At 39.9% G+C, this 26,672-nt stretch overlaps 1 protein-coding gene across 6 annotated transcripts in view; it reads right to left on the bottom strand.

Moving 5' to 3' along the window:
• The window catches only part of pcxb (pyruvate carboxylase b), a 309,482-nt gene that overhangs the window by 28,644 nt on the left and 254,166 nt on the right, over positions 1-26,672 (bottom strand). For all 6 annotated transcript variants that reach the window (XM_038731352.1, XM_038731347.1, XM_038731348.1 and 3 more), the window contains exons 16-21: positions 21,113-21,269; positions 18,876-19,116; positions 17,040-17,207; positions 15,525-15,606; positions 6,811-6,968; positions 5,751-5,837 (exon numbers count right to left, since the gene is read on the bottom strand). In XM_038731352.1, the coding sequence (XP_038587280.1) occupies positions 5,751-5,837; positions 6,811-6,968; positions 15,525-15,606; positions 17,040-17,207; positions 18,876-19,116; positions 21,113-21,269 (893 nt within the window). The remainder of the gene's footprint in view (positions 1-5,750; positions 5,838-6,810; positions 6,969-15,524; positions 15,607-17,039; positions 17,208-18,875; positions 19,117-21,112; positions 21,270-26,672) is intronic.

Raw genomic sequence — 26,672 nt, 5'->3', positions numbered from 1 at the left:
ACAATTAAGCACACACAATCATATGTATAGCACTAGCTTTCATTTCTTTACAGTTTAAACGTCAATGTTTTCATCAATTAAAAGTAAGCTAAACAAAGCACAGCTGAGGCTGATGGGAATGTCACTGGTTGTGCAGACATTTAGTCATAAACTAATGTATTGGACAACTTGAAATTTTGACCTGATGATGGAGCTAGAGAACACCTAAGTAAGTAAGTTTCATCTGGTGGGAACGTGACTACATCTACATGTTGGATTGGCACAAACGTTAATACAGAAAGTGTTATTTGACTGGATAAGTAAACATGTTTACCTCCTCATTTAAAAAAAGATAAAGCCAAGGGGATCATTAGGACTCATCTACAGGGAGCTGTGGATATCTGTACAAAAGTTCATTACTATTCTAGGAGTTGTTGAGATATTTCAGTCTGGTAGAAAGAATGGACCAACAGACCAGGTGCTGTATAGCCACAGTATGAAATATTTTCTAATCATAGAGAGATATTACAGTCAATATTATTTTACAGTCAATCCACTTTTGAATTTCAGTGTCATCTATTTTATGAATGCATGTATCATGTTTAAAGAAACCCGCTGATTATTCACGTATGAATAACGGGACAGAAAAATTTAATGCCTTTTTATATTCTCTAATGTTGCCTTTTCCCCTTAGCACGCAGCAGCACTCAGTGCTCTGATCTTTCTATGTTTCTCGCACTATCACCTAAACTCATCTGTAACCTTACGCAGTTCCTCACGCAGGCTCATATTATCACACTTGACACACAAGACCCATTCCCCCCTAGTCTGCCACCGGGTCTCCAGTTTGACCGGCTCTTTCTATTCTTAGTACCTCCGTGTTCCTTTTCTCCCACATACTACTCTTATTCTGCCTTCTGTCTATCTTTCTCACTTTCACTAATGTACAGCTCTCACTAAGTGGTCCTGCAGCAGAAACCTGGTACAGTGAGGCGGAGTGTGTGTGTGTGTGTGTGTGTGTGTGTGTGCACGCGCGCAAAAGCACGGCAGTGATTTTTTGTGCTCTTGTATGCCAGTGTGTGTCATGTGTCTGTGTACTTTGCTCAAATTTGTTTTGAAATGCAACTCTATCCAAACCTGAACTCCCCTAATGGGCAAAGGATTATATCATCCAGAACCGTGTGTGTGCATCTGTGCGAGTGTGTGAGAGAGTGAAAATGGCAAATACAATAAACACAAACACACCAACACACACTCTATAATGCTGGCCAGCAGAGCCAGGAGCAGAGTGAAGAATGGTACCTGTCAGGAGAGGAGGAGACAGGAGAGAGGAGAGATAACGAGAGACTCAGAGAGGGGGAGGAGGAGTAGAGAAACGATAGAAAGATTAGGGATACATGAAAGAAGTCTAATCGAAATGAGGGAAGGTAGGAGGGATTGATGAGAGGAGGTGGTGAGGCGATATGAAGGTGTAGAGGGAGAGCAGGGAGAGACACCAGACAGGATGATGAAGAGCAAGAGAGAGCGAGAAAGAAAGGGATGGACAGACGAACCGGGAGGGAGGAGAGACCGAGCCAAACAGACAAGAGCAATAGACATCTGCAGCCCCACAGGCAATACAAGGAGGTTCTCCACCTCCAAGTGAGAAACACACACTGTGTGTGTGTGTGTTTTATGAGTGTGGAGGGGAGTGAATACGTGCCTGTAATTGCAAATGGAAAGTGACAGAGTAAGTTAGGTAAAGGGGAAAGACAGAACAACTTGTCCTCCTTATATTGACTAGCTCATGTTGCGATGTAGCTGAGTAAGAAGGAAAAAGGGAGGAAAACAGAAAAAAGGAGCGCAAGTTAAATGCAGAGGAAAGGAGACATTTGAGTGTCGGAAAACTTGTTCCAGCTGTGTACAAGTCATTGACAGTTTCAGCACTTTTAATAATGACACTAGACTGCCTCCTAAAGATTAGACTATTTTATTGTGATCAAACAAATAGAGCCGAAACCAATAAGTTAACAGTCAGAAAATGTAATGGCAACAATATTGATCAATCAATAGTTGAGGTAACTTCCTCTGAGCAAAAAATAACTTTCAGCTTCTCAAATGTGAATGTGTGTGTGATTTTTTTAGTCTTCTTTGAAGGTAAACTACATATTTTCATATTATGAACTGTTGGTCAGACAAAACAAGACATTTTACAGGGATGGTGCAGCATTTTGGAAATCAATCAACATAAAAAAAAAAAATTTAATTTGCTTTCTTGCCAAGAGTTTAAAACATCAATGCCACTCTCATATTAGTTGATGCAGCAAAAACAACAGCAGGTTAGCTTAGCACAAAGACTGGAAGCAGAGGTGAAACGGCTAGCCTGGCTCTGTCCAAAAGTAACTAAATCACATCAACACCTCTAAAGCTCACTATTTAAGTAGCTCTATCTTGTTTTATAATTCACACAAAAATTGGTGTAAAAGAAGTGTAAAATAAGAAGTTGCGGTTTTAAGGGAGGTTTTGTCCCAGACTATTTCTTGGCTGGGATCTCTTACTTCCTGGAGTCTGTGCTGGTTGCCTGGCAATGACAAGACCTAAGACACAGAAGATCTCTCAGCAGGACAGTGAAGAAGCGCATTCCCCAAAAATGTCGAACTATTGCTTTAATGATATCATCATAGGATTTAGGAACTTCTTATAGACCGTGTTCACTATTTGCTAAAATTTTATAGACCAAGCTCCCCCTGGTAAAGTGACGCATTTGTAAAATTTGTGAAAATGTTTGTTGACTTGATAATGTAATACTTACAAACACACACAGAAAGGTTTACTGTATGCTTGTAATTGTCAGAGAAAACATTAAAGCATCGCCTGTAGGCATCTGTTCATGTATGTTTCGTTTTGCTTCAGCAAATATACCCTCAAGCAAAAATAATAAGTAGCTTCAGAAATGACTTTTACCGTCTGGCAAAGAGTTTCAGCTTTTACACTGTTCAGGTGATATAATTACACTGTGGAGTGTACAGGAGCACCACAGTGTGACCAGGAGGATGATGATGGGAAAAGGACTGGCAGGTGTGCATTAGCCGACGGGTGCAGAATACATGACGGCATGTTACAGAACAGAAGATGAAAAAACAAAAATCCTTTCCCTGTCTGTTCTGCGGTAGCTCACCACTCTGCTGCGTACGTTTGCGTACGTTTTCAAGGTTCCCTCACCAGGCTGACCTTTTCTTTCAATTTCCCTCTTCCAGTGAACTGATCTGCACTTCACCGCACTCATCCATTATAAACAGAGATCACTGAGCATGAGCATAATTACACAATTGAATATTTCAATTGAAAGTGGACACTATTCTAATCAAATTGTACTAATGGGGCCAGTGATAGATCTTTGGAAAGTAGCTTCCATTTACATTTTAAAACACCTCACAAAATGAAGACAATTTGTAGAACTACAATCATCTTAGCTTTAAGAGTCCTCTGCAAAATGAACTCAGGGCCTCTATATGTTAGACAATCGACTCACAATACATTCCAAGTACGAAACACTAGAAGAAATCATCCTGACAATACTTGTACCCACCACTATTCTGCAACTCCTGCTGCTCTTTTGTGATTCACATACATTTAAAAGGTCTATGTACACATACGTAGACGCTGGCCTCTTTCAATACAGTTTTACATTTTTGTCTAAAAACCGATAACCCTACCTGGCGTCTGTTACTTTCTCATTCTGCAAGCTGCACATGTCCCTGTCTGTGATAACTGTCTTTACTGCAGCAAGCAGTGTGGCAAACATCTACTGTCACCAATTATATTCCCCAGCTACTGTACATACAAACTTCATGGCTGCATGATAGATGAGAGCCACAGGAGTGTTCTCTGACCTCAAACTTTCTCAACAGACTAATCAAATCAGCATTAATGCTGAGCAAAACTCAAGAGACTAAGGATATTTTTACACCCCTTCATTTTACTCAAGGTCCTTTAAACTGTGAACCAAGTCCATGGATTTTGGCAAATCTGGTGAATTTGCACTGGAGGCTCAGCAAGTACTGTGATGATTATACTCAGTTGCAGATCTGGTATTAACATTAAGCTATGAAACAGTTAGGTTTTTCATCATTTTAGGAAATATATTTTGACAAGTCACACCGTCTCCCGAGTTGCTTTTGATGTCGACTGCAAATGAAGTGGGAGCCAATGAGCCTGTAAGTCTGGGCTTTTCTTTCAGTTTTAATCAATTCAGAGACATCCTGTACAAATACCCTGATTTCTTAATTCAGGACATGGCACCCCTAAAAAGGCAAGTAATGAGAATTAATAAGCTTAGAAAAGTAAGCAATCACATTAATGCTAATCATTTTTATGCAAATGCTTTGATGATGAAACGCTAAAACGTTGTCGTTGTTTGTCTTTTTCATGGTCGGGTGGGGCAGCATGCTTGATAAATACAGTCCTGTAAAGTTCCTTAATGTTTTATACATTCCTTGGCCTGGAAATTAAGTCCTCTGACAAGCACAATCTTTCACCCACAGCTCTGAGCTTCAAAGATATGGCTTTTTCAGTGCTGTGGATATGTGGGAGCGCATGGTCATTATACATACCTTGGTTACTCTGCTTACTGTCAGTGCAGTGTGCAGCTTGTCTACTTTATATCTATATCTGACTTGCACACTCCTGCCTTATCGACAAGTCAACGGTGTGAGCAGCAATTGTCAAGCTAACAGGATACTACAGAGGGCATAGCAGGACCTGCAGGCACATTAAGACGACATTTGCTTGTGCAGTGAAGCCCGCCAAGTCTTAATTGAATTGATAGAGAGTATGGGGAGAGGATAGGGGAGGTTGGGGGAGAGGAACTGATGAGGAAAACAAGATAGGGGGAAAGAATATAAGAGAGAGGGGACCCGAGAAGGAAAATTGAGAGCGAGAGAACGGAATAAAAAGAGAGAGAAGGAGGAGGCAAAGTGATGGAAAATCCATGGAAGCATGTCTACAGCGAGAGAGAGCAAATCAAGAAAGATGGCTGGGGAATAAATGTGTGTAAAGCAGCTATGGAAAAAGAAAGGTGAAGAAAGAAAAAGCAACAGGGTGGCCTAATAAAGAAGGAGAATGCAAAGTGGAGAACAAAATAATTACACAGTGAGGGTGAACACGGTGAAAGAGGGATGAATCTATTAGTAAGCTGTGATGGTAAATAATGAAGGGAGGAAAACAAAGGAATTAATGAAAGATACTGAAAAACTAGAAGGCAGGATGGAGGTGAATTTAGGCAGAGAAAACAAATTGTTGACTGTAGAATTGGCAATAGAGCTCACTTTCCAAGACTAGGATTAATGTGCCTTTCAAGAAATCTACCCAAAACTAGCCTACTGCAGTTTCTACCCAAAATTAACATGGAGTAGGACAATACAAAACTCAGTATCAGTGCTGAATAAAACTCTCCCGCTGAAATAAAAGGGGAAGTTAAAAGTACCTGGTAAGTGAGTGAGTAAAACTGCCTAATACAGAATATGTACAAGTTGCTAGATTAGGAGGAGTAAAACTGTCCAGTTAAGGAAAGGGCAAAACTATAAAAGTTGAGGTGGAAGGTGAATACAGACAGCACAGAACAGTGCATGAAAGCGAAGAAAGAGGGACAGCTTAGCAGAGGCGCGAGAGATGCTAATGGAGGAATGAAGACTGGGAAAACATACAAGTGTTATCTTATACAAAGCAAATGTGCAGCATGGGTTCATCTGAGGCACATCAAGTGCCTCAGATGTTTTATTTTCATGTCTCACCTTAATGAGGTCTCCTAGTATTTTGTTGGCTTCAGCATAGGCTTTCTTCACCTCCTTGAACTTATTTCCCAGCCCCATACTGTGAGCCTGCAATGGACAACAGTGAAAAACAAATAACAGCATGAATGAGCAGAGTAAAAATTATCTTTTTTTTTTTTACTCCTTTTATGGAAAAAGTCAAGGCATTCTGGGCAATTCAATGTCAAACTGCGATATAAAGGCTATAATTTGTGTAGTGACACCCACAGCTTTTAAATTCATGACGAAGAGGCTTGTCTAGCCAAGGCCAGAAGGGCCAATACGATATCCCACTGTAAACTGTAATTTGGTACATAGTGCATTTGTTTAACACTCTAATATAAACAGGTCACAGCTGGGGTCCAGTAGTATCCACATATTTTTTCCAGTGGGTGCACAGCCATGTAGATTCAAATTCACTTTCACATTGTCCCTTTTCACAGTCTGTGCACAGCGTGAACACTATAGACTAGTGGTTGTACTTAGTGTTTCATACAGCATGATCAAACAGCAAAATGAGTTATTCAAGAAACATTTTTAGTCCGTTTCTAAAATGATGCCTCTGATGACTGCACGTCCTCGTTTCGTTTTAGTCCCATTTCTTGCATCTGCAGTAGCTTTTAACACACAAACATGTCCAAAAAAGTGTATTGGTAGAAAAAATGTTATTTAACAATATTGTTCTATTTTATACTTTTTTCAGAAGTATTTGATCGTAAGGTCTATTTTTCTGCAGAATATTATGTTTTTAAAATTTAGACTGTACATGAAAAGTTGGACAACAGTCAGCTAAATTAGAATGTCAATTACGCTTAAACAAGTGCACAAACACTTCATTGGTGCATCGAGGTGGAGATTCATGAAGCAATAGAGTACCAATGAGCTAATCCTGTCAGATGCACCGACCACTTCTAACACTCCATCCTAACGTGCTAAAAATGTGGCAAAGAGGTTTGTGAAATGCATTTAAACTTATTTAGCTTTTCAAATTTAATCATTTACACGACACACAACAAAAAATGCCTGGAATGGCTCACAGTACCTGGAAGTGAAGGTTGGTGTACTGTCCTCCGGGTATCTCGTTCTCATAGACATCAGCGTTGCCAGATTTCATGGTGGCAGTGCAGTCGAATGGAGCATACAGGCCTCTGGCTACTTCCCAATATTCACTGTAGTCAAACACCTTCTCCAGAGCAATGCCTGCAACAGAGCAGAGCAAAATTTCATCAAATCAACACGCACCATTTTAATGAGACTTGTCAGCACTCCTCTACAATCGTTTGAAACTGTGCTTGCCATTAGTCTTAAGATGAATGACGGCAATGACATGTAATAATATTTGTGTTTTCAGAATATGGGGAGAATAACTAATGAGAAATAAAAAGCCATCCAAGTTGACTTATTAATCATTTGAAATGGATTTTTTGTAATAATATGCTGTATTGACTGAGATTAATGCATACAGAGATGACTAATTGCCAATTCAGATTTCTTTAAAGCCAAAATCTATAACTTTCTGATCATTTGTGCACTCTGTATTGAAAAGAGAGAACTGATATGGCAATCAAATATAGTGTAATTGTTGTGGAAGCTTATGAGGCAATCTGCAGTTTATCTGAAATAGTCATCTCAGAAATTGTGCCACCTAGCAAATGGTTACAGCACTGGGCTTATACGGTTGATTTGGATGTATGGAAATGTAAAACATGATGTGAAACACAGTTTTAACATTGTGCTAAGTTAAAAAACAAAACATAAAGTACTTTGTCCACAAGAACAAGTCCAACCCAACCATAGGGTAGATATAGATGTGTCTCCAACCATTGAACAGTGTGCTGCGGTTTTATGCTTTACTGTACCAGTACTCATTCTCAAACTAGTCAGCTGGGGAAATCAAAATGTCAGAGATATTTCTCCTGTATTTAATCTGCCAGGGGCAGACAACTCCAAAAAATTTAGACAATTTTTGGACTTAAAATGGTTTACAGGCCACCAAAGCATTAATAAGCATGGACTTCACATAAAGTAAAGTCTACTATTTGCCTGCAAGTGCGCTTGAAAATTCCCTCCACATTTACATCTTGCCTTTGCCACATCAGAGCCGCTCATTAAATCCCTGTGATATTTTGTGATCCTTTAAAAAAATAAAACAACCCATCTGTTACTCATATTCATGATATTCTGCTGGAGCCAGTTAAGGTGTGCTAAAGCTGATTACATTAAAAAGGAAAAATCCTCTTTAATACCATGACAGGAATGGCAGTACACTGAGCTTTTGGCTAATGATGACAAAAATCAGCCATTTTAATGAGACAAACTTAGCTTTTTACATCCACAACAACTGAGTGGCAAGCTTGAATTTGTATGATTCAAAGCAAGTACGTACTCCAAAAAGTGTTTGTGTGCTTCCACTGTGATCTTGGCGGGGAAATTGAGCTACTGTGAAATTAATGTGAAATTAATGTGCATGTGGTTGCTCCTCAAATTCTGCTGCCTGCCAAGCCAGTCAGTAATTTGGTCCATTTCCTTCTCTGTTTGAGAACACTGTTTTTGTAGCTTTTCATTTATGCTTCAATTATGAAATTATGGTCTCAATTTACAAGGGGAAGTGATGGCACGTTCGGTAGCCACTGTTGTGTCCCTCCATGTACTCATGGCTTTGAGGTAGTGGACAAAACAAGTATTTGTTTTTACCAAAATGAAATAGCAGTAACGGAATTCTCCCAGCTGACAACTGAAAGAGCTCTTCCTTACACAAAACTGTGGGTACATCGCACACTACTCTGCTGTACTAAAGCTAAAGGAGTGTTAAATAAAACGGCCATGTCCGATTCTTTTGTGATGGATTGTTAAATACTGATGTAAAATAAAGGTTCTTTAAAGAGGACATACTGTAGCTCTGATTGAATCTGACAACAAAACTGTTTAACTCTACTGTGGCTGTGCTGGAAATATCTCAATTTAACACTGTCCACATTTGGCCTGATAAGGTAATGAACACAAATACATCTCATTTGGCACACATAAGCAGGGGGTACACCATCATTGTATTTTAAGGTGGTTTTACTTTAACTGCAGCCAATTTGCAGATATTCTTTGTTGAATTTAAAGCCACACTGGCATGATAAGGATTCACACACATTATAGGAACGGTTTGACATTTTGAAGGACGGTACCTAAAAGCATATCACAGAGCAAGAACACTTATTCAACCAGCTTTAATTGTGAGGCCAGTGCCTTTGTAAAGGGTAGCGGTTGTAGTATCTTTGGTAGAAAGTAACTAAATACATTTACTCAAATACAGTACTTAAGTACAATCTTGTAATACTTGTACTTTAAGTACATGCATTTTATGCAATTGTATACTTCTACTTTACATTTCATATGGAACTGTAGTACATTTTCTCTACTACATTTATCTGACAGCTGTAGTTACTAGATACTTTTCAGAAAAAGAATGTGTAAAAATATAACACATTGTTCAAGATTAAACCAGTGGTTCCCAACCGGTGACCTCTAACCGTTGTGACCTCTAACAGAACAGCAGTGTCTGACTGAGGCCATTTCCTTTCCTACCCTATTAACCATCTCATGACCCATCAAATTTATCTGGTGACCCTTTGGAGGTGCCCAACCCCTAGCTACAGCTACAACAGTAAAGTTCTGCTGACACAATGATGCATCAGTATTAACAATCTAAAAATGTATGTAATGTAAGTATAGTAATATGTATCAGTCACAGGGACATTTAACTACAGAACAAGTTACTTTTAGTACATTTTGCTGATAAAACATCTTTTAGTTACATTTTAAATGTAGTAGTATATTTAAAATTGTTGTATTGGCATTTTTACTAGGAAAAAAAGGGTCGGAGTACTTTCAATCACTGATCCTTATCAACCAACATGTACTTTAGAGTGGAGTTGGAGTCCAATGAAAGCAGGAAGTTCATTTGATTTAATTAACTTATTAGCTGGCAGTAACATCTTTCTAAACCAACACGAATGTTGTGTTTTATCTACACCATATTCTGCTACTCTGACAATCCAACTTGCTTTGTGGGATTAAAAGGTTTACACTGTATCCTATAAATATGGACAACAGCTGCAAATGTTGAGGATTCTGTTGGTAAATAAATGCTCCGTACTTGTATAGCGCCTTTCTAGTCTTTTCGACCACTCAAAGCGCTTTTACACCACATCTGCATTCACCAGTCACACACATTCATACACTGAGCCTAAGTGCTCAAACGGAAACTAACATTCACACTCATTCATACACTGGCGGAATAGCCGCCAGGGGCAAATCGGGGTTCAGTATCTTGCCCAAGGACACTTCGACACGCAACCAGGGGGAGCCAGGGATCGAACCACCGACCTTCCGATTAACGGCCAACCCGCTCTACCTCCTGAGTCACAGCCGCCCCAGCATTGTTTTATTGTTTTATTCTGGACTGCTGGTTACACTCCCAAAATCATCAATCACTGCACCATATACCATGTGTATGTAGACCACAGACATTTAGACAAGCACATGCATGTACATACATCAGTCATTTAGATGGCTGCTTGGCAGAGACAAAGTGCCATCAATATACAACTCATTAGCAGCGCACACACACACACACACACACACACACACACTAATGCAGGAGACAAACAGAGAGACACACACATTTTCATTTATAAACACAAATTCACTACACCAACACAGACACACGCAGTTTGTGGTTGATGGGACAAAGAGAGTTAACCAAGACTTGAAGATGAAGACAGATGACACACGAGAAGATTCCGGGAGAAAAGTAGGGAAAATTGAATGCAGACAGATGAAAGGGAGAGATAAGTGAGGTTAACAAGGAGCTAAGTCAGTTAGCTCACATGACACGGTCTGGGTTCAGTGCTTTGAGTACCTTCATATAATATCTATGCTTTGCGTGGTGTGTGTACATGGTCTATGGTGTGTTTGATGACCGTCAGAAGGCTGCGCTGTTGTGGCAGCTGGAAATTTCCTCAATTAAATCCATGCATGATGCATGAGAAAAGGCAGTAAATGCGGTGTCAAATAAAAACAAGGACCACTTTAATGTGTGTCATCATTTAACTGCATGAGGGTTTGTGAATATGTATGACTTAAAATGCATGGGTGTGTGCGTGCACACTGAGGCTGACTATAAAAATAAACTGACAGCTTAAAAGACAAATGAATTAACCAGAGTAGCACTGCTTTTGCCATTCCTTCAGGACAAAGAGTTACGGTGGGAGATAACGGGGGAGTGGAAAGGACACAGCAAAGAGAGAGAGGGAATTTGAGGGATTGAAATAGCCATGTAAAGTGCTGTTAATTGCTTTGTCACTGAGTGAGGGGGAGGGAAGAGGAGGAGGATGGAGAGACAATGTGAAAGCAGTGGGGGTGATAGGAAAAGGCATGAGAGCAGAGAGAGGGAGGGAGATAGAGGAGGCAGAGCACACTGCCCAGCACTGATTACTGCTTTGTAACAGAGATGGGAGAAAGAGGGGAGGGAGTGAACGAAAAGCAGTAAACAGACTAAGGTCAGGAAGGTATAGAAGTATCCAAGGCAGTGCTCCGCTTGATTACAAAAGTAGTGAAGAAGGCAAACGAAGATGGAAGGCACAAGGAGAGGCAGAGATAAAAAGAACAGACTAGCACAAGGTGACCGGTATAAAAGAATGTGGTGAGTAAGGAGGAGTTTGTCTGCATGTGTATTCATTTCGCTTGTACGAGGGTCACACTAGGATAGAGTATGCACACGTGTGTGTACGCGAGAGTGAGTGTATTTGGGAGACATCCTGCATCCCAATCGTAGTCTCAAGTGAAATAAATTCAAATTCCATGAATAAACTGACACACTTGAAAACGGCTCGCTCTTGAGTAACGACCTTGTCTCTCTCTTTCTCTCTCTCTACTTTTTCTGGGTACTGTATGCACACAAATTGATATTCTGTCACTAAACTAGACTGTGTCTAAATGATGGGAGAGTTTCTCTACCTCTGATACTTGATGCTGTTTCCTACAGTGGATAGAAAAAGTCCACACACCCCTGTTAAAATGCCAGGTTCTTATGATGTAAAATCATGTCAGAACTTTTTTCACTTTTTAATGTGACCTATAATGTGAACAATTCAATAGAAAAACAAACTGAAATCTTCGAGGGGGAAAATGAAAAATAAAAACCTTACAATAACCTGCTTGCATAAGTGTGCACACCCTCTTATAACTCAGGTTAACTAGAAGCCATTACACACCTGCCATCATTTAAAGTGACTCTGATTAATCACAAATAAAGCTCAGCTGTTCTAGTAGGATTTTCCTGATATTTTCTTAGTTGCATCTCCGAGCAAAAGCCATGGTCCGCAGAGAGCTTTCAAAGCATCAGAGATCTCATTGTTGAAAGACATAAGTCAGGAGACGGGTACAAAAGAATTTCCAAAGCATTAGATATACCCTGGAACACAGTGAGGACAGTCATCATCAAGTGGAGAAAATATGGCACAACTGTGACTTTACCAAGAACTGGACGTCCCTCCAAAATTGATGAAGACGAAAAGAAAATTGGTCAGGGAGGCTTCCAAGAGGCCTACAGCAACATTAAAGGAACTGCAGGAATTTCTTGCAAGTACTGTCTGTGTGGTACATGTGACAACTATCTCCTGTATTCTTCATATGAATGGGCTATGGGGTAGGGTGGCAAGACGGAAGCCTTTTCTTACAAAGAAAAACATCCAAGCCCCGCTGAGGTTCGCAAAAACAAACATGAAGTCCCCCAAAAGCATGTTGGAAAATGTGTTATGGTCTGATGAAACCAAGGTTTTTGGCCCCAATTCCAAAAGGTATGTTTGGCACAAAAACAACACTGCACATCACCCAAGGAACAGCATACCCACAGTGAAGCATGGTGGTGGCAGCATCATGCTTCGGGGCTGTTTTTCTTCAGCTGGAACCGGGGCCTTAGTCAGAGTGGAGGGAATTATGAACAGTTCCAAATACCAGGCAGTTTTGGCACAAAACCTTCAGGCGTCGGTTAGAAAGCTGAAGATGAAGAGAAAGTTCACCTTTCAGCACAACAACGACCCAAAGCACACATCCAAATCCACAAAAGCATGGCTTCACCAGAAGAAGATTAATGCTTTGGAATGGCCCGGCCAGAGCTCAGACCTGAATCCAATTGAACATCTGTGTGGTGATCTGAACAGGGCTGTGCACAGGCGATGTACTCGTAATCTGACAGATTTGGAGCGCTTTTGCAAAGAAGAGTGGGCAAATATTGCCGCGACAAGATGTGCCATGCTAATAGACTCCTACCCAAAAAGACTGACTGCTGTAATAAAATCAAAAGGTGCTTCAACAAAGTATTAGTCTAAGGGTGTGCACACTTATGCAACCAGGTTATTTGAGGGTTTTTATTTTTCATTTTTCCCCCTCGAAGATTTCAGTTTGTTTTTCTATTGAATTGTTCACATTATAGGTCACATTAAAAGGTGGAAAAAGTTCTGACATGATTTATCTTTGTCTTATTATTTTACATCATAAGAACCTGGCATTTTAACAGGGTGTGTACACTTTTTCAATCCACTGTACATTGCCCATAACTATATTTGCCAGCTCCAGAGAATAGCTGTGAACTTAAAGTCACATCAAAAACATGACATGACTTAATGGCTCTGTTGTGGTGCTGCTTTATGAACTATTACAGAATATGCTTCCTCTTCTAAGGCTGATTTCTCCCTGTATGGACTTAAGGTGCTGCAAAACAAAACTAAGCTGACCCAGAAATGCAAGGAGCATTGCCTTTTTTGAAAGACCCACCAGCTGAAAATCGTGTTTTGCTAACCAGCAGCCTGTTGCACCAGCTGTAAGTTCAAACCTAGTTATGATGTAAATTATTACCAAGTTGTGATTTATGCATTAGTAAAATAAATGTGGTTGCACCACAAAGATAAGTAAAATCTTAATAGTTAAACATGCCCCAGGGAAGGTGTAAATCATAAAATGTCACAGAATTATACTCTTACTATTGAATATCCTATTATACTCAATAGTAAAACTGCTGTTTTTCTGCCCCACAGCATCATTTTTCCACTAATTGCATGCCATTTTGCAACACAGTAATCCAGTAGAGACCTAATTTATTGATATATTTCAATATCGATCTAGCTTACTACTACGATGCCCAGTGGCTAGAGAGCTAATGCGTACTGTAACCATGATGATGGAACTCTAACTTTGAGCGCTGATTTGCCACTTGACTTTAAGTCCAAACTATCGATGTGATTATAAACTAACTAGTAGTTGGTGGTAGTTATTAAGACTCTAGTGTCAACTTTACACACAAACCTGAGGAGAGACCTTACACAGAGCTGGTGCAATCCAGTGCAGTAGTTTCTCACTTCTCACCTCGCTGCTGTGATGAAGAAGTGTCATCTAGGGTGTGTCAGGGCACTGTGACATCACTGGTTGTACCACGCCTTTCAGCCTGGTATTAAGTTACTATTTAAAGGGTTTAAATGTTTTAAGGTGGAATCGTCTTCCAAGATACACAGATTGTTTTTAAGCGAAAACATGTATTGTAAGATCTATATGAAATAGTACAATTTGCAAGTAGCCTCCATGATTTTTACAAACAGCACTACATGCACGTTTGCCAACACGCTCACTTCCACAGTGGGTTGACAGGATCTGCAGAACTAACTTCAGACCACATGGCATGGTTTCTATGATATTGTATAAAAAAAAAATGCTGTAAAGAGAATGTGGGCATGCATCGCCCTCGCTGTGACGCAGAGGTCCACGAGCCCGGACACTAATCCGAGGTGGGAGGGGCTCTGGCTTTTTCACAGCCTATGAACATTGGACAACAGCAAAGCCAAAGTGGAATGACCATATTATAAATCTATCCCTCCACTTATCAGTTGACCTCCTGAGAAGATGGAATAAAGCAGCGCTGGTCCCGAGGGTGGAGGAGCAGGCTTGTGACTGAAAGATCTGACAGAACGTGGGTGGGGAAAGCAAATGAGTAACCAACAGCCATGTCAAGGATGCCTTGGGAAAAGCTGTTAACCCATAAATGCTTCATGGAGAGCTGCTCACTGGTCACAGTAGAAATGTGTGTCTGTGCAGGTTTCAATTTTTAGCAGGTTATGATGAATACAAGACCACAAATTCATTGAAACCAGTATTTTTTTAATGCATATTGTTAGCAGAAGGTTTCTGAACTGTTTCCATTTTATCAAGAATATTCAGATTTTATTGACTACACCAGCATATAGCATTGACCTTACATCCTCTTCTTTTGGTTTGCACCGTCACTTTCACAGCATCCATGCATTGCTATTATAATGGTATAAAAGTGTAACTCCTGCATGGACTATCCTCCCTCATTGTCACATTCCTTGAGCCAGTTTGTGGCACCGTCTTCCTCTTATAATTGGCTGTTTATGTTATCACTGAGCAGAATGTGTTAGTCTTTCTGACTTAGGGCCATAATTAGAGATGTGCTCTGACATTTATTGATCCCTCCCTCATGTAAAGCAGGAGACACAGAAAGACACAAATAATCTGAGTAAGACTGGTGATCTAGGAGATGTTCTGTCTCGTTAAACCACTATTGATTTTGCTAAATGAAACTGATGGGAATAATGAACTAACATTTAGTGTTACTTTACCGCTCTTCCACCAAAATTGCATCTAATACAAATCCTTTCCTCATGTTGACAGGCTGGTGATCATGTCACTTACCGGTGTCAAGCTTGGTGCCCTTGGCGCAGGCCACCATGGCTCCCATGCTGGGCTGAGACGTCATCCCGGCCATTGAGTCGACCTAGAGAGTGACAATGAATGTGAACACTGTTGACTAAAAGCCACAATCATTGTAAAAGTGCGTTATGTGGGTCAAGAACTTAGTGGATGGATTTTATATACATGGAGCAAAAGGTGTTGTGTGCAAATCTGTGTGCACATATGTCCAAAATGTTTGCATGTGTGTTTAACATAGTGAATAATAGGAAGAAAGCAGCAAGCGTCCCTGCTCCATCATGTGTATTTCAGCATGCTTCATCTTGTGTTCCTGTGTGTACATTTTTGTTACTTGGCAGATTGAGAAAACATACTTTAACCAAGTAAACCAACAGAACCAATACAAATAAATGTTTTTATGGGGTTTGTCTGATCCATGGTGGACAGTCAGTGGTTTCTTTCATAAGGTCTTACAAGGAACTGAGCAACAGATCGGCCCAAAACTGCAAATAGCAGCCGATTGTATTAATGAAACTGCCCATGCTGGCAGCATGCATCCCTGAACACACTAAGGATGTTTTCAGACCAAATCCGGTGTTGCGTCGATTAGCTGCAGGGTTATGTGGTGGTGTAGGCGTGCTTATTTGTGCTTTAGAACTTAACCCCTGTGAAACAATCAATATTATAACGTTGTATTTCACCGACTGACTGACTTTCTCGCTGGCGCTCCCTCTCTTCAAACTATGTTGCTCGACCACCACTGTCTTTGTCTCTCAAACAAATGAACACCAGCCAAAGGAGGCTTCTTGGTATGCTATTTTTCAGTATAGACCAAGCAAGGACATAACTGGGAGAGTATCATGGTTTGGTCCATGAACTCTACATGGTTTCAGTGATAATTCAGGCTGACTGCGGAGCACTTGAATGTTGAATGCGCACGGCTCAGGACCGGAGGGCTCTGCATTGGGCGATTACAACTGCTCAGAAGATCACTGGTACCCATCTCCCGAGCATCAGCGATAAGGTCCCAAAAGGATACTAAAGGACATTACCCACCCCAGCCACAGCCTGTTCACCCTGCTGCCTTCTGGAAAGAGATATAGAACGTCTCCCTAACCCACTTCTGTCTGTGGATTTAAAATAAATGTATGAATAGGATTCTTATGTGTTGCTGACAAACATTGTTTTCCTTTCCGCAGAACGCCGCACCATGACAGTGGGTTGGGTTTCTCTAAAAGCTGTTTGTGTTTCTACTTTTCTGCTGCAGCTTAAACCACTACTCCAATTCAAAATGAAAGGGAGGACCTACGTTTTCTCAGCAACTGGTAGAAAATATTTGTTCATGCTGTAAGGATAACTTGTAGGTGGACCTAAACCTCTAAATAATTATTTCAGTTGAATGTATGTAGAGGTGTAATTTATGTTTTATATAAACAAAACTGATGAGAAAATGCAGTACATGGACTGGACCTTATCTGGAACATGGGGGTTCTGTAGAACATGATGATGAATACTCACAGCAACATCCACCACGTCAGCTCCAGCCTCAGCGCAGGCCAACATGGCCGCTACACCGGCTCCAGCTGTGTCGTGTGTGTGCACATGGATGGGTACATCTGGGAAACGGTCCCTCAAAGCGCTGATCAGAAGTTTGCTGGCCTCTGGCTTCAGCAGGCCGGCCATATCCTGGTAATACAGGGATTTCCCAAATTGTTACACATATATTAAATATTTTACACTTGTGTATTTTCTATTTTACATTATTTTAACATCTCACTCTTTGGCCTGGAATCCTGCACAGGGTATCGATGATCACAGGAGTAGACCTTAAACCAGATGCCTTAATCCTGTTTTAAGTGGCTCTATACAACACATCTACATTTGGAGTCCTGGACTAAGTTAAACAAGACTGATTTCAACCACCTGCCTTAGTCCCCATTAGTGAGAAAGTGCGCACACACCTCTGGCCTGAGGCTGCTCATGAAAGCTGGAACAGACCACAAAGGGTTGATAATTTGGTGGAATTGGATGAGAACAGCCAAATTAATGGAGGCAGAAAGAACATGTTGACAAACAAAAACACAATCTTTTGTGTGATTAGGACTTGGATAGCACTACTGACCAGTAAAACTCTCTAATGAACAATTGCGCCTTCACTGATAAAGAGCATTTATCTGGAGTTAAAACTGCTGAGGTTAAATGAAGCCATTTAGTCTTAGAGTAAAATCTTCTTTCTGGAAATAACTTAGTTTCAAGTGTACAAAAATGTTACTAAAAGCTACTAAATATGTACTGGAAAAGTATCACTTAGATCAGTAAAATTATGACAAAAGCTGAGACAGACACACTTGTGAGGATCATTATAATGTATAAATCTTAATTGACATTAACAGAAATTCACAGACAGGGCTTAGATGCTTAGTTGCGCTCTCTTTGGTGATCATTGCACTCCATGACGTTATAATGCATGCTTATTTCCTCTTTTCAAAGTTAACCTCATTAGCTGTGCAAGCCTTTTATGAGATTGCCATTGCTGCGTGTGATGGTTCACACTGCGGTAGAGAGGTAGTTTATCGTTTCATGTTTGAAAATATTCTGTCAGGCTTTAATAAAAAAAATTAATTCAATGTAAGCATTATCCGTCCGTTCATTCTGATCGGAGGCTGATGTTTACAAGTTATTTCAACAAGAGCAAGTCGAAAAATTTCAGCTGTGTTCAACAGTTGATGTGAACCTGGGTGAACGTGGGTTTACTTTACTATGATACACTGGTGAAATTGGTTAAGGGAACACTCAGATTTTATTGATCTGTTTTTGTATTTATCTGAACGTCAGCTAACATTCTGGCGTTTCAGTAGTAGTAGCACCAAACGTGACAAGAGTTAACAAGTATTAGTGGTAGTTGTTGCAGTACTGGGTGGGTCATATTTAAACATATGTGAAGCAGTGTAAAATAAGTGAAAAACTCAGTAGTGTAAGCAGCTTGCTTACTTACCTAAATAATAGTAATTACAACAGGAATTCCATTAGCAAATTAAAACGTTTTACCGGACGGTGGTGCTTCTCCTTAGATTAAACCAACTGAATACAAGAAAGCTTGCATCCAAATGCTACTCAGAGTCTACACTGCTGTGTCAGACCGGCAAAAGTTTACCTGGTGCTTAGTGCTGGAGTGTGTATACAAGTACAAAATACCAGCAGGTTTTATGTTTTTCTGATGGCACATTGGCAGCAATTTCCACACAGATGCAAACAATAGGTGCCAGAATCTTTAGATTATCGCAGTGACGGAAAATGCAGGCTCAAGTTGCTGTAAACACTTAAAAACAGTAGAGCCTATTTTTATTTCCTCACCTTGATACATAGGATGTGGGTTCCGGCTTTGACAAGCTCGTCAGCAAGTTTCACATAGTAGTCCAGGGAATACTTCTGCCTCATTGGGTCAGAGACGTCCCCTGTGTACGAGATGGCAGCTTCCACTACGCCACCTGCTGCCCCTGCAGCCTCCATGCCCAGCAGCATGTTTGGCAGGTAGTTCAGGGAATCGAACACCCGGAAGATGTCCATGCCATTCTCCTTGGCCACCTCGCAGAACCTGGGGGCGGGGTGGAGGGAAAGGAAAACGATGTTTGTCAGCAACACATAAGAATCCTATTCATACATTTATTTTAAATCCACAGACAGAAGTGGGTTAGGGAGACTGTCAAGACTTTACACTGCACGATGATCACACAATCACTCTCACAAATATGGTATAATGAGTTTGTCTTCATGCACAGTGTATTCTAGATAATAGCATGCATCCGGGTTGGGATAAGCCGTTTATATCCATTTCCATATCGCCACTTATAATTATCGCTGTACCTGTGTTGATACAATATCCTCACCATTTCCATGAGAAGTGAGCTTACACCGCCTGCAGGAAACAACAATAACTGGAGAGAAATGTATACCCGCCTCATTATCCAACCTGCTAGTGGTAAATCCGTCCTGTTATTGCCTTGGCCCTGGTACCTTAATCAGGTTTTTCATAACTGGGGTGAGTGCTTACTGTAGCTGTGTTACTGTGAATTCAATATTTACACACACTAAGAGCTTTTGTTTTGGCAAATAAACAGAGACACTTAATGTTGTGCCATTAGAGGATTACCAGTCCAACGTCTGCATGCCCAGTATTTATTTAGCACGACAATGCATAAAAGCGCTGTCTAGTGGATGCTGTCTGGCACCAAATCAGAAACACTGTCCTACATATCTGACTCAGAGCTGATGTAATCGTAATTCATGCGAATCAGAAACAAAACACCTTCTTTAAAGTGACAAGACGATCTGGTTAGCATTCATTTGACCCTTTCAGCGTACCAGGCATTTTAGATCTTTAAACATTTGACATCCCTCCCGCTGCAGAGCGTACTGTACTGTGACATGCACTTTAAATCAAGCAAATGAAATGAAATTACACTTTGATTTGATTTAGTTAATGAAGACGCTTAGGCCACTTGGCTGTGGGCTGCCGCACTGAAAACACTGAGGTGAGAGTGTGATGGAGTGAAGCGGGGAGGGAAACAGATCAAAGCCATTAATCACAATCATGTGCAAATTTTCAATGGCACTCCCCCCAATGGGACTCTGAAAGTGAGAGGGAGGAGAGGGTGATGAAGAGCAGTCGGGACAGAAAGAGAGAGTTAAAAAGCAGGAAAGAAGTGTGTAATGCAGAAAGATGAATGGAGGCATGAAAAAAAGGGAGTCATAAGAGTGGGGATAAATAATGACTATATGATAGAAGCGAGGGGAGGGAGAAAAACGCGGAGGATAGGGGAGGCCTGCGTGTGTGTGATTCAAATGGAAGGAGGGAGGAGGGGACAGCTGCATTAGTCATAAAACCACTACACATTTATTTGCGGTGAAGGGGATTAACAATGTGCATGTGGTGTGTGTGTGTGTCCGTCCTTGTCTGTGTTTGTGCATGGAACTGCATGCAGGTGTGTGTATGCGTACATGAGTCATCAACGTCATCGAGGTAGCCTGTGAAACCATTTGGAAAAGTGGCATGTGTATGCATGTGTGTAGGCACAGGAGTATTTATGGCCCTAAATTCATTGCAGGGCACATCTGTATCGATGTGTGTACCTCACTGAGCGTGGTAGGAGGCAATGGGGAAAGAAATCAACCAAATTGACCTGATTAAAAGTGTGTGTTAGTTGTGTGGTTTGCGGGTAGCTACTGTACAGTATATCAAGTTTAGAATGTGGGTGAAATGTTCAAAGGTAAATGTATTATTTTGTAATAATAAACATGTCAAAAATAATACAAAATACATAAATTATACAAGTGAGCTTAAAGCAAAAGCTTGTTCTCAACTGAGCACCTCCGTCTGCTGAGGAAAGCCAAAAGATGTGGCTGAAAGCTTTGGAAACAGCAAGTTATACATCTGTTATCCAAGTTATCCAAAAGGTCTTCAAAATGCAAAACAATGTGCATATTTATAGTACGAATCTGGGTGTTCCAGCTGTTAGCTCTTAAATACTTGATTAATAACTGAATTCAAGTATTAAAAATAGAAGGAAAAAGTGTGTGCGAGCGTGACTCACTTAAAAACAGCATTGTCAGGGTAGTTTGTGTAGCCCACAGCGTTGGCCCCTCTCAGCAGCATCTGGAACGGGACGTTTGGGATCAAAGCTCTCAGCTCCTGGAGTCTCTTCCATGGACACTCTGACAGGAAGCGCATGGCCACATCAAAGGTAGCACCTACACACTCACACACACACGGAGTGGAAGTTTATTTTAGCTGTCATCTCAAGTCTCATCTGTCATCCAACTTTGATTTCAATTTTAGATTCACAAACTAATATTTCAAACTTATCACATTACACAAAAACGCACACATAGCTGGCACAAATATAATGCACACTAATGGATGTTCAAACAGAATATCGGATGATACTTGCACATTCATTGTTCGTTCTAACGCTTCCATCATTTCATTCTAAAGTCACTTTAAAATCTATGAAATGTTTCAGTGGAAGAAGCGAGAAAAAAAATAAAAAATAAAGATAGCCATCTCTCATTTCCCTTTCTGTGGGAGTAGATTAGTGAATCTCATGCCCGTTTATCATATCAGCCAGAAATATTGAAGCCTCCAGTGGTTTTCTGCTGATCCAACACTGCCATCATTAAATTTCATTTTCTGAGCACTTGTACATTTGGACACGGAGAGAATACAAAGCACAAGTGCTTGTTCCCTACTCTTAGAGGAGCAGGAATGCCCTGGAAAAACCCTCCCACCCCCGATTTAGCCTGTGTCAGCATCTCTTAAAACTACTGGCTTGGAGCAGAGATGACTCCAAGCAATCCTGTCTGATGTTAAACATATTAGTATTAATGTTTTATAGCACGTGAGATTTCAAAACATGATGCTAAGTGAGAATTCAGCTGGGACATCAGAATTTACTCAAATAATTTGATAAAAGTTATGAACACTGACAGCTGGTCCCGCATATCAGAACATTAGGCAAGGGCACCGCTATAGCCAGCCTCTTTTTGGGAAAGACAGGCAGCCTCCAATCTGTCATGAAGATGAGCTGAAATAAATCTGAGAGAAAGAACGAAACAACCCCGTTATGCACCGCCCACGACTGCCAACATTTCTTAATGTTTAAAGAAAGTATATATTACTTTTTTTGGGACAAATTGTCTCCTGGAATATGGGCACACTAGGTAAGAGTAATCGTTACAAAACTCAATATTAAAACCATTTGTTTAGTCTCATTATTGGCAGACTCTTTACTCTCTTAATTTCCCCTGGTGGGAAAATAAAGTTCTGTAAAATAAACTTATGCCTCATACTCTTGAGCCAATAAAAGAATAATGAATAAAAATGATTCATATCTATGATTTGAATAAACACACACATCTCGCAGCAATTTTCTCTCAGCATTTTTGCTTAAGTGAGCAATTATGGCCCTGATGCATCAGACAGGTTATTGTGCCAAATCAATTTTTATGTCATCTGTGATTCCACTTTATTGGTCTGGATTGGTTGATTTGCCTTTGTGCTGGTCAGACTTCCATGCTTGTATGTCTACTGCTTGTACCAAGAAACGGCTTACATTCCTTATGCACATGCAGAAGCGCTCTGAAACACTGAATATACAACTGCAGGGCAGAACAAGAGGCGCACACCAACATGATACGTACAGTACTGTTAATTAAGAATCTGCCACTTTACCATCTGATAAATTTGCCAATTGTGAAAAAGATATGGGAAACCATATATACATACACATTACGTGACCCAATTCACATTACTGTATCTTCCGTGGTATAGGGAGGAACGCTATATCAGGAAGAGACTTAATCCTCAAAGGGCTTTCACAGGCTTAATCTCTTCAATGATTCATTCTGCCTCTAAGCAGCTGAAACATGTGAAAGCAATATTCCCTATCCAAGATCCCTCTGTGTCCCTACGTAAGAATCTTTTTTTTTACAATGTGTCATGGTGACAGCGTTCAGTACTCACATGGTCATCTCCCTTAGGTGATATATTTTGGTTCTGAGTGATTGGAGCACAGCAGAGTGTAATATTCTCCATGTCTGATCACTTGTTAATAAAAGTGCATTGTATAGGAACCTACTATCAAGAGAGGCACGGTAGTTATTCCTCCCATGGTCTTTTACTGATTTATGAGGAACCGTTTCAGGGTATAGTTAAAAGCCGTCACTGTGGGACAGTGTGTGCTAGAGCTGAACTTTTTACTGCAGCATGGTAGTCTAATTTGTGTTTCACAACCTAAATCAATATCAGGCGAGAGCATGGCTGGCAACTTGCGAATCTGGGAACTTTTCAAGTTTTCAAAGCTGAGTGAATAAAGGATGTTTAAGTGGGGATGGGAAACAAACTGTCTGATATTCACACATTATCCTGACCGGTCAGCAGTCTCTCTTTAAAGAGGCTCTCCAATGATTTTACACTTCCACGAAGCAGAAACATAATATTTGAAAGATGTGGGCATTAAGCAAGCATGAACAGTTTAAGGAACGAGTATATTGAGTTGCATTACTGGAAGCGTAGGATCCAGTGTTTTTAGCTAAAAGTCTGGATATCCTGACCTCTGCTGCTTTTGAGCAGGAATTCAAACTTAATTTATATTGTATACATAGTGCTTTACAGAAAGAATGAAAGGCGGATATAGAAAACAAGGTAAAATAAGACAATTAATAAAACAAGAAAAAGCCAAATAAAATAAATTTTATTTTGTGAAGTACACACTGGCTTGACCTCTTCTAGACTGTAGAAGTTACCAAACTTTAAAATGAAATGGTCTATTAATAATAAAATATTAGATTTTACTTTTATTGTCATGAGAAAATATATAAATGTCAAAAGGCTTGGTGGCAGATTCATTACTCTGTTTTCTAAATGCTTTGTTGTTCTTACCTAACTAGTCAAATTAACGTCAACATATTAATATGCACAGGGAGCATTTTATTATACTGTAATCTAGTAAAGTCGCAGGAAGCTTTCAGTGAGATATCGCTCTCTAGAATTTATTCTGCCTTCAAGTGTTTAAATAATTATGAGAAAGTACTATGCTGTTTTCTCTGACTGATAATCGTATCATGCTGGAATTACCGACGCCTCAAGAGGATCCACTAGCATAACACATTTCTCTACGATGATTCACACGCTCTCCACTTTTCTTAACTAAGAAAGACAATCTTTTGCTGCTCAGCTCATAATGTCAGCCCATTATAGAATCATTATGTCAGGAGGCTTTTAAACTTCTCCAACTCCTGTTTTACATTTGATTTCAATGATGTACTTTGTCGTTCTATAAATGGGAGAGAGACGAGCATATATTCACTTCCGCTGACTTCTTTATGAAGACTGTTTAAACTTTCATTGCTTTCAGAGCTTTCATTGACACAGGATTTCAAAACTCGTCTCCCACAGCAATTCAAACATTAGTGTTTTATGAGAGCGCTTAGAAGGAAGACACAAAGTAAGATGCATTCATTTTTCCTCTTGCAGTTTTATTATAACTGGATTTAGAGTTCAGGGCCCAGTTATTCTACAGAGTTTACATAGAGCTTTTGCTGCAGCAAATGCCCAAATTAAGAGTGTTGACTGAATTGTAATTATGTGCTGTACTGAAAAATAGTCAGTTGAAGCCTTAAAAATGAAGGGAATATTATTTGCTCTTACTAAAAATTGTTTAAAAAGGACATGTTCACTGTTTTAGACCAAACCTTATTAAATGTTTGTTTATAATAATTCATATTAAAGCCTAATATAGCCCCACTGCTACTTCTCTGGGGCAATAGTTTAGGCTTTCAAAAACCATGATAAGTCTCAGTTTAGAAAGCAAGAAGCTCTGAGTAAATTAACATCTTTAATGTTCCAACCAAATGGTCTCAAAGCTTTCTATCAGGTTTTATTGACCGTTTCCTGTTTCTCACACAGATAAAGTCAAGAGAAATAATCAGAAAAACCTGATGGAAAGCTCAGTTTGGGCTCTTCTATCAATGAAGCATATAGACATGTCTGTGCTGTGAGCTTCCCGTTCCCTAAAAGGGAGATTCATCACATTTTTGAAAGCCTAAACGAAAGCCCCATTGGACTGTGTATAAACTGCAGCAGTGATAGGATCCTCAGAAGTAAAGCTATCAGTGAGGTTGTGTTATGAATGATTATAATTTTAATATCAGTGTGGGCTGAAAAATAGTGTACTTTATTTTTGAATCTTCAAATATAAGACAATGAATTGTTAAAAAGGCATTTATGTCCCTTAATCAAAGCACTTTCCACTTGAATTGGTTCACACAGTATAATGAGACATGCAGGGACAAGGGACTTCCCTGGCACCTATCCAACAATTTCAGACAGATTGAGTTCACCGTGAGTTTTCACAGCCTCTCTTCAAAGATTTACTTTTAGTGTAACTGCTCAAACATGGCTAAGCTGAATTCATATCATCTTTCTCTGGTCAATCTCATAAAATCATCAGGATATACTGGGAGATGGAAGCATTTAAGCTTTTTCTATCGAAGTATTTCCTCTCAATGATTTACTTTTACAGCACTCTAATTTTACTTTTTGCTATAACCTTTTTATTTGTTCAAACATGAGATGAGGAGACAGTTGCCTAATGTGAGATCTGCTCAAAGTGGTCTCCCACAGTAATGAAATATATTGCTTTCCCCCAACTGGTGCACAATGATTGTCTACCAGGGGGAATTTAATCTCAGAAAAAGTACCGGAAGCACTGAATAGGTTTCGCTGGAGAGTGTCTCCTGTGGGTTTTTTTCTTTCACTTTGTTCAACCATCAAACGATGAGCACAGTCACTGCAACAGAAACCCTTTTTACTTTAGGCTTGTGTTGTTCAGTTCTCGTGTTTGTTCTTGTGATCTACTCAAACCACTGAGTAGTTTACTATAATTTAGCATTAAATGTTTCAACCTTGAGAGGTTCACTGGCCATCTCTCTTCCACAAATGTCAAATCTTAAGTGTTGAAAGGGGAAAATTAAATTTACTCTGAAACCAGTTCATAACAACTGCACGTCACACAGGACTATTATCAAGAAGTGTTGATAACTGGTCTTATCGCCAATTGTTCAAACATGAGTTCTCTAGCCAGTTTCAGAGTAATTGCATATTATACAGGGACACCAGTTGACTGTTCATGCCCCAAGAAGTTTCAATATCATGTGATTCTCTCTATTCAAGAGAAGGTGAAAGGTACAATCATTGTCTATTGATGAAACTTGAAGACTTTTGGGAAAGGAGATGCAGGCATGAGATTTGTTTTCAATGGCACATGATTTTTCATAGCTCAAACAAGAAAAACAAAGAGGCACAATCTCTGTCATCAATGAAATAGGGAACAGGTCTACAACAAGAGTGGGGAGAGAATGGAAAGTACTGGCATGACTGTTCACATAAATTAAAATGGTGAAGAGCACAAAGAATTTAATTAATATGATAGCCATCAGAAAAGAGAGATTCATGCCATTCTTGCATGACTGCTTGTGTGAGATCACATATTATAGGTGATTCCTCAGTTATAACGAAACTTCATAGTGCCGGTGTTGCTTTAATTTTTTGTGTATATGTAAGGTCAATACCACTCTCATTGCGTGTACGCTAAT

Source organism: Micropterus salmoides, unplaced genomic scaffold (assembly GCF_014851395.1).
Source record: "Micropterus salmoides isolate LMB-PRFRI ecotype aquatic unplaced genomic scaffold, ASM1485139v1 Ms_hic_scaffold_2, whole genome shotgun sequence".
Classification (NCBI taxonomy): domain Eukaryota; kingdom Metazoa; phylum Chordata; class Actinopteri; order Centrarchiformes; family Centrarchidae; genus Micropterus; species Micropterus salmoides.
The sequence above is the reverse complement of the archived record's forward strand: the minus strand, read 5'-3'. Positions and strand labels throughout refer to the sequence as shown.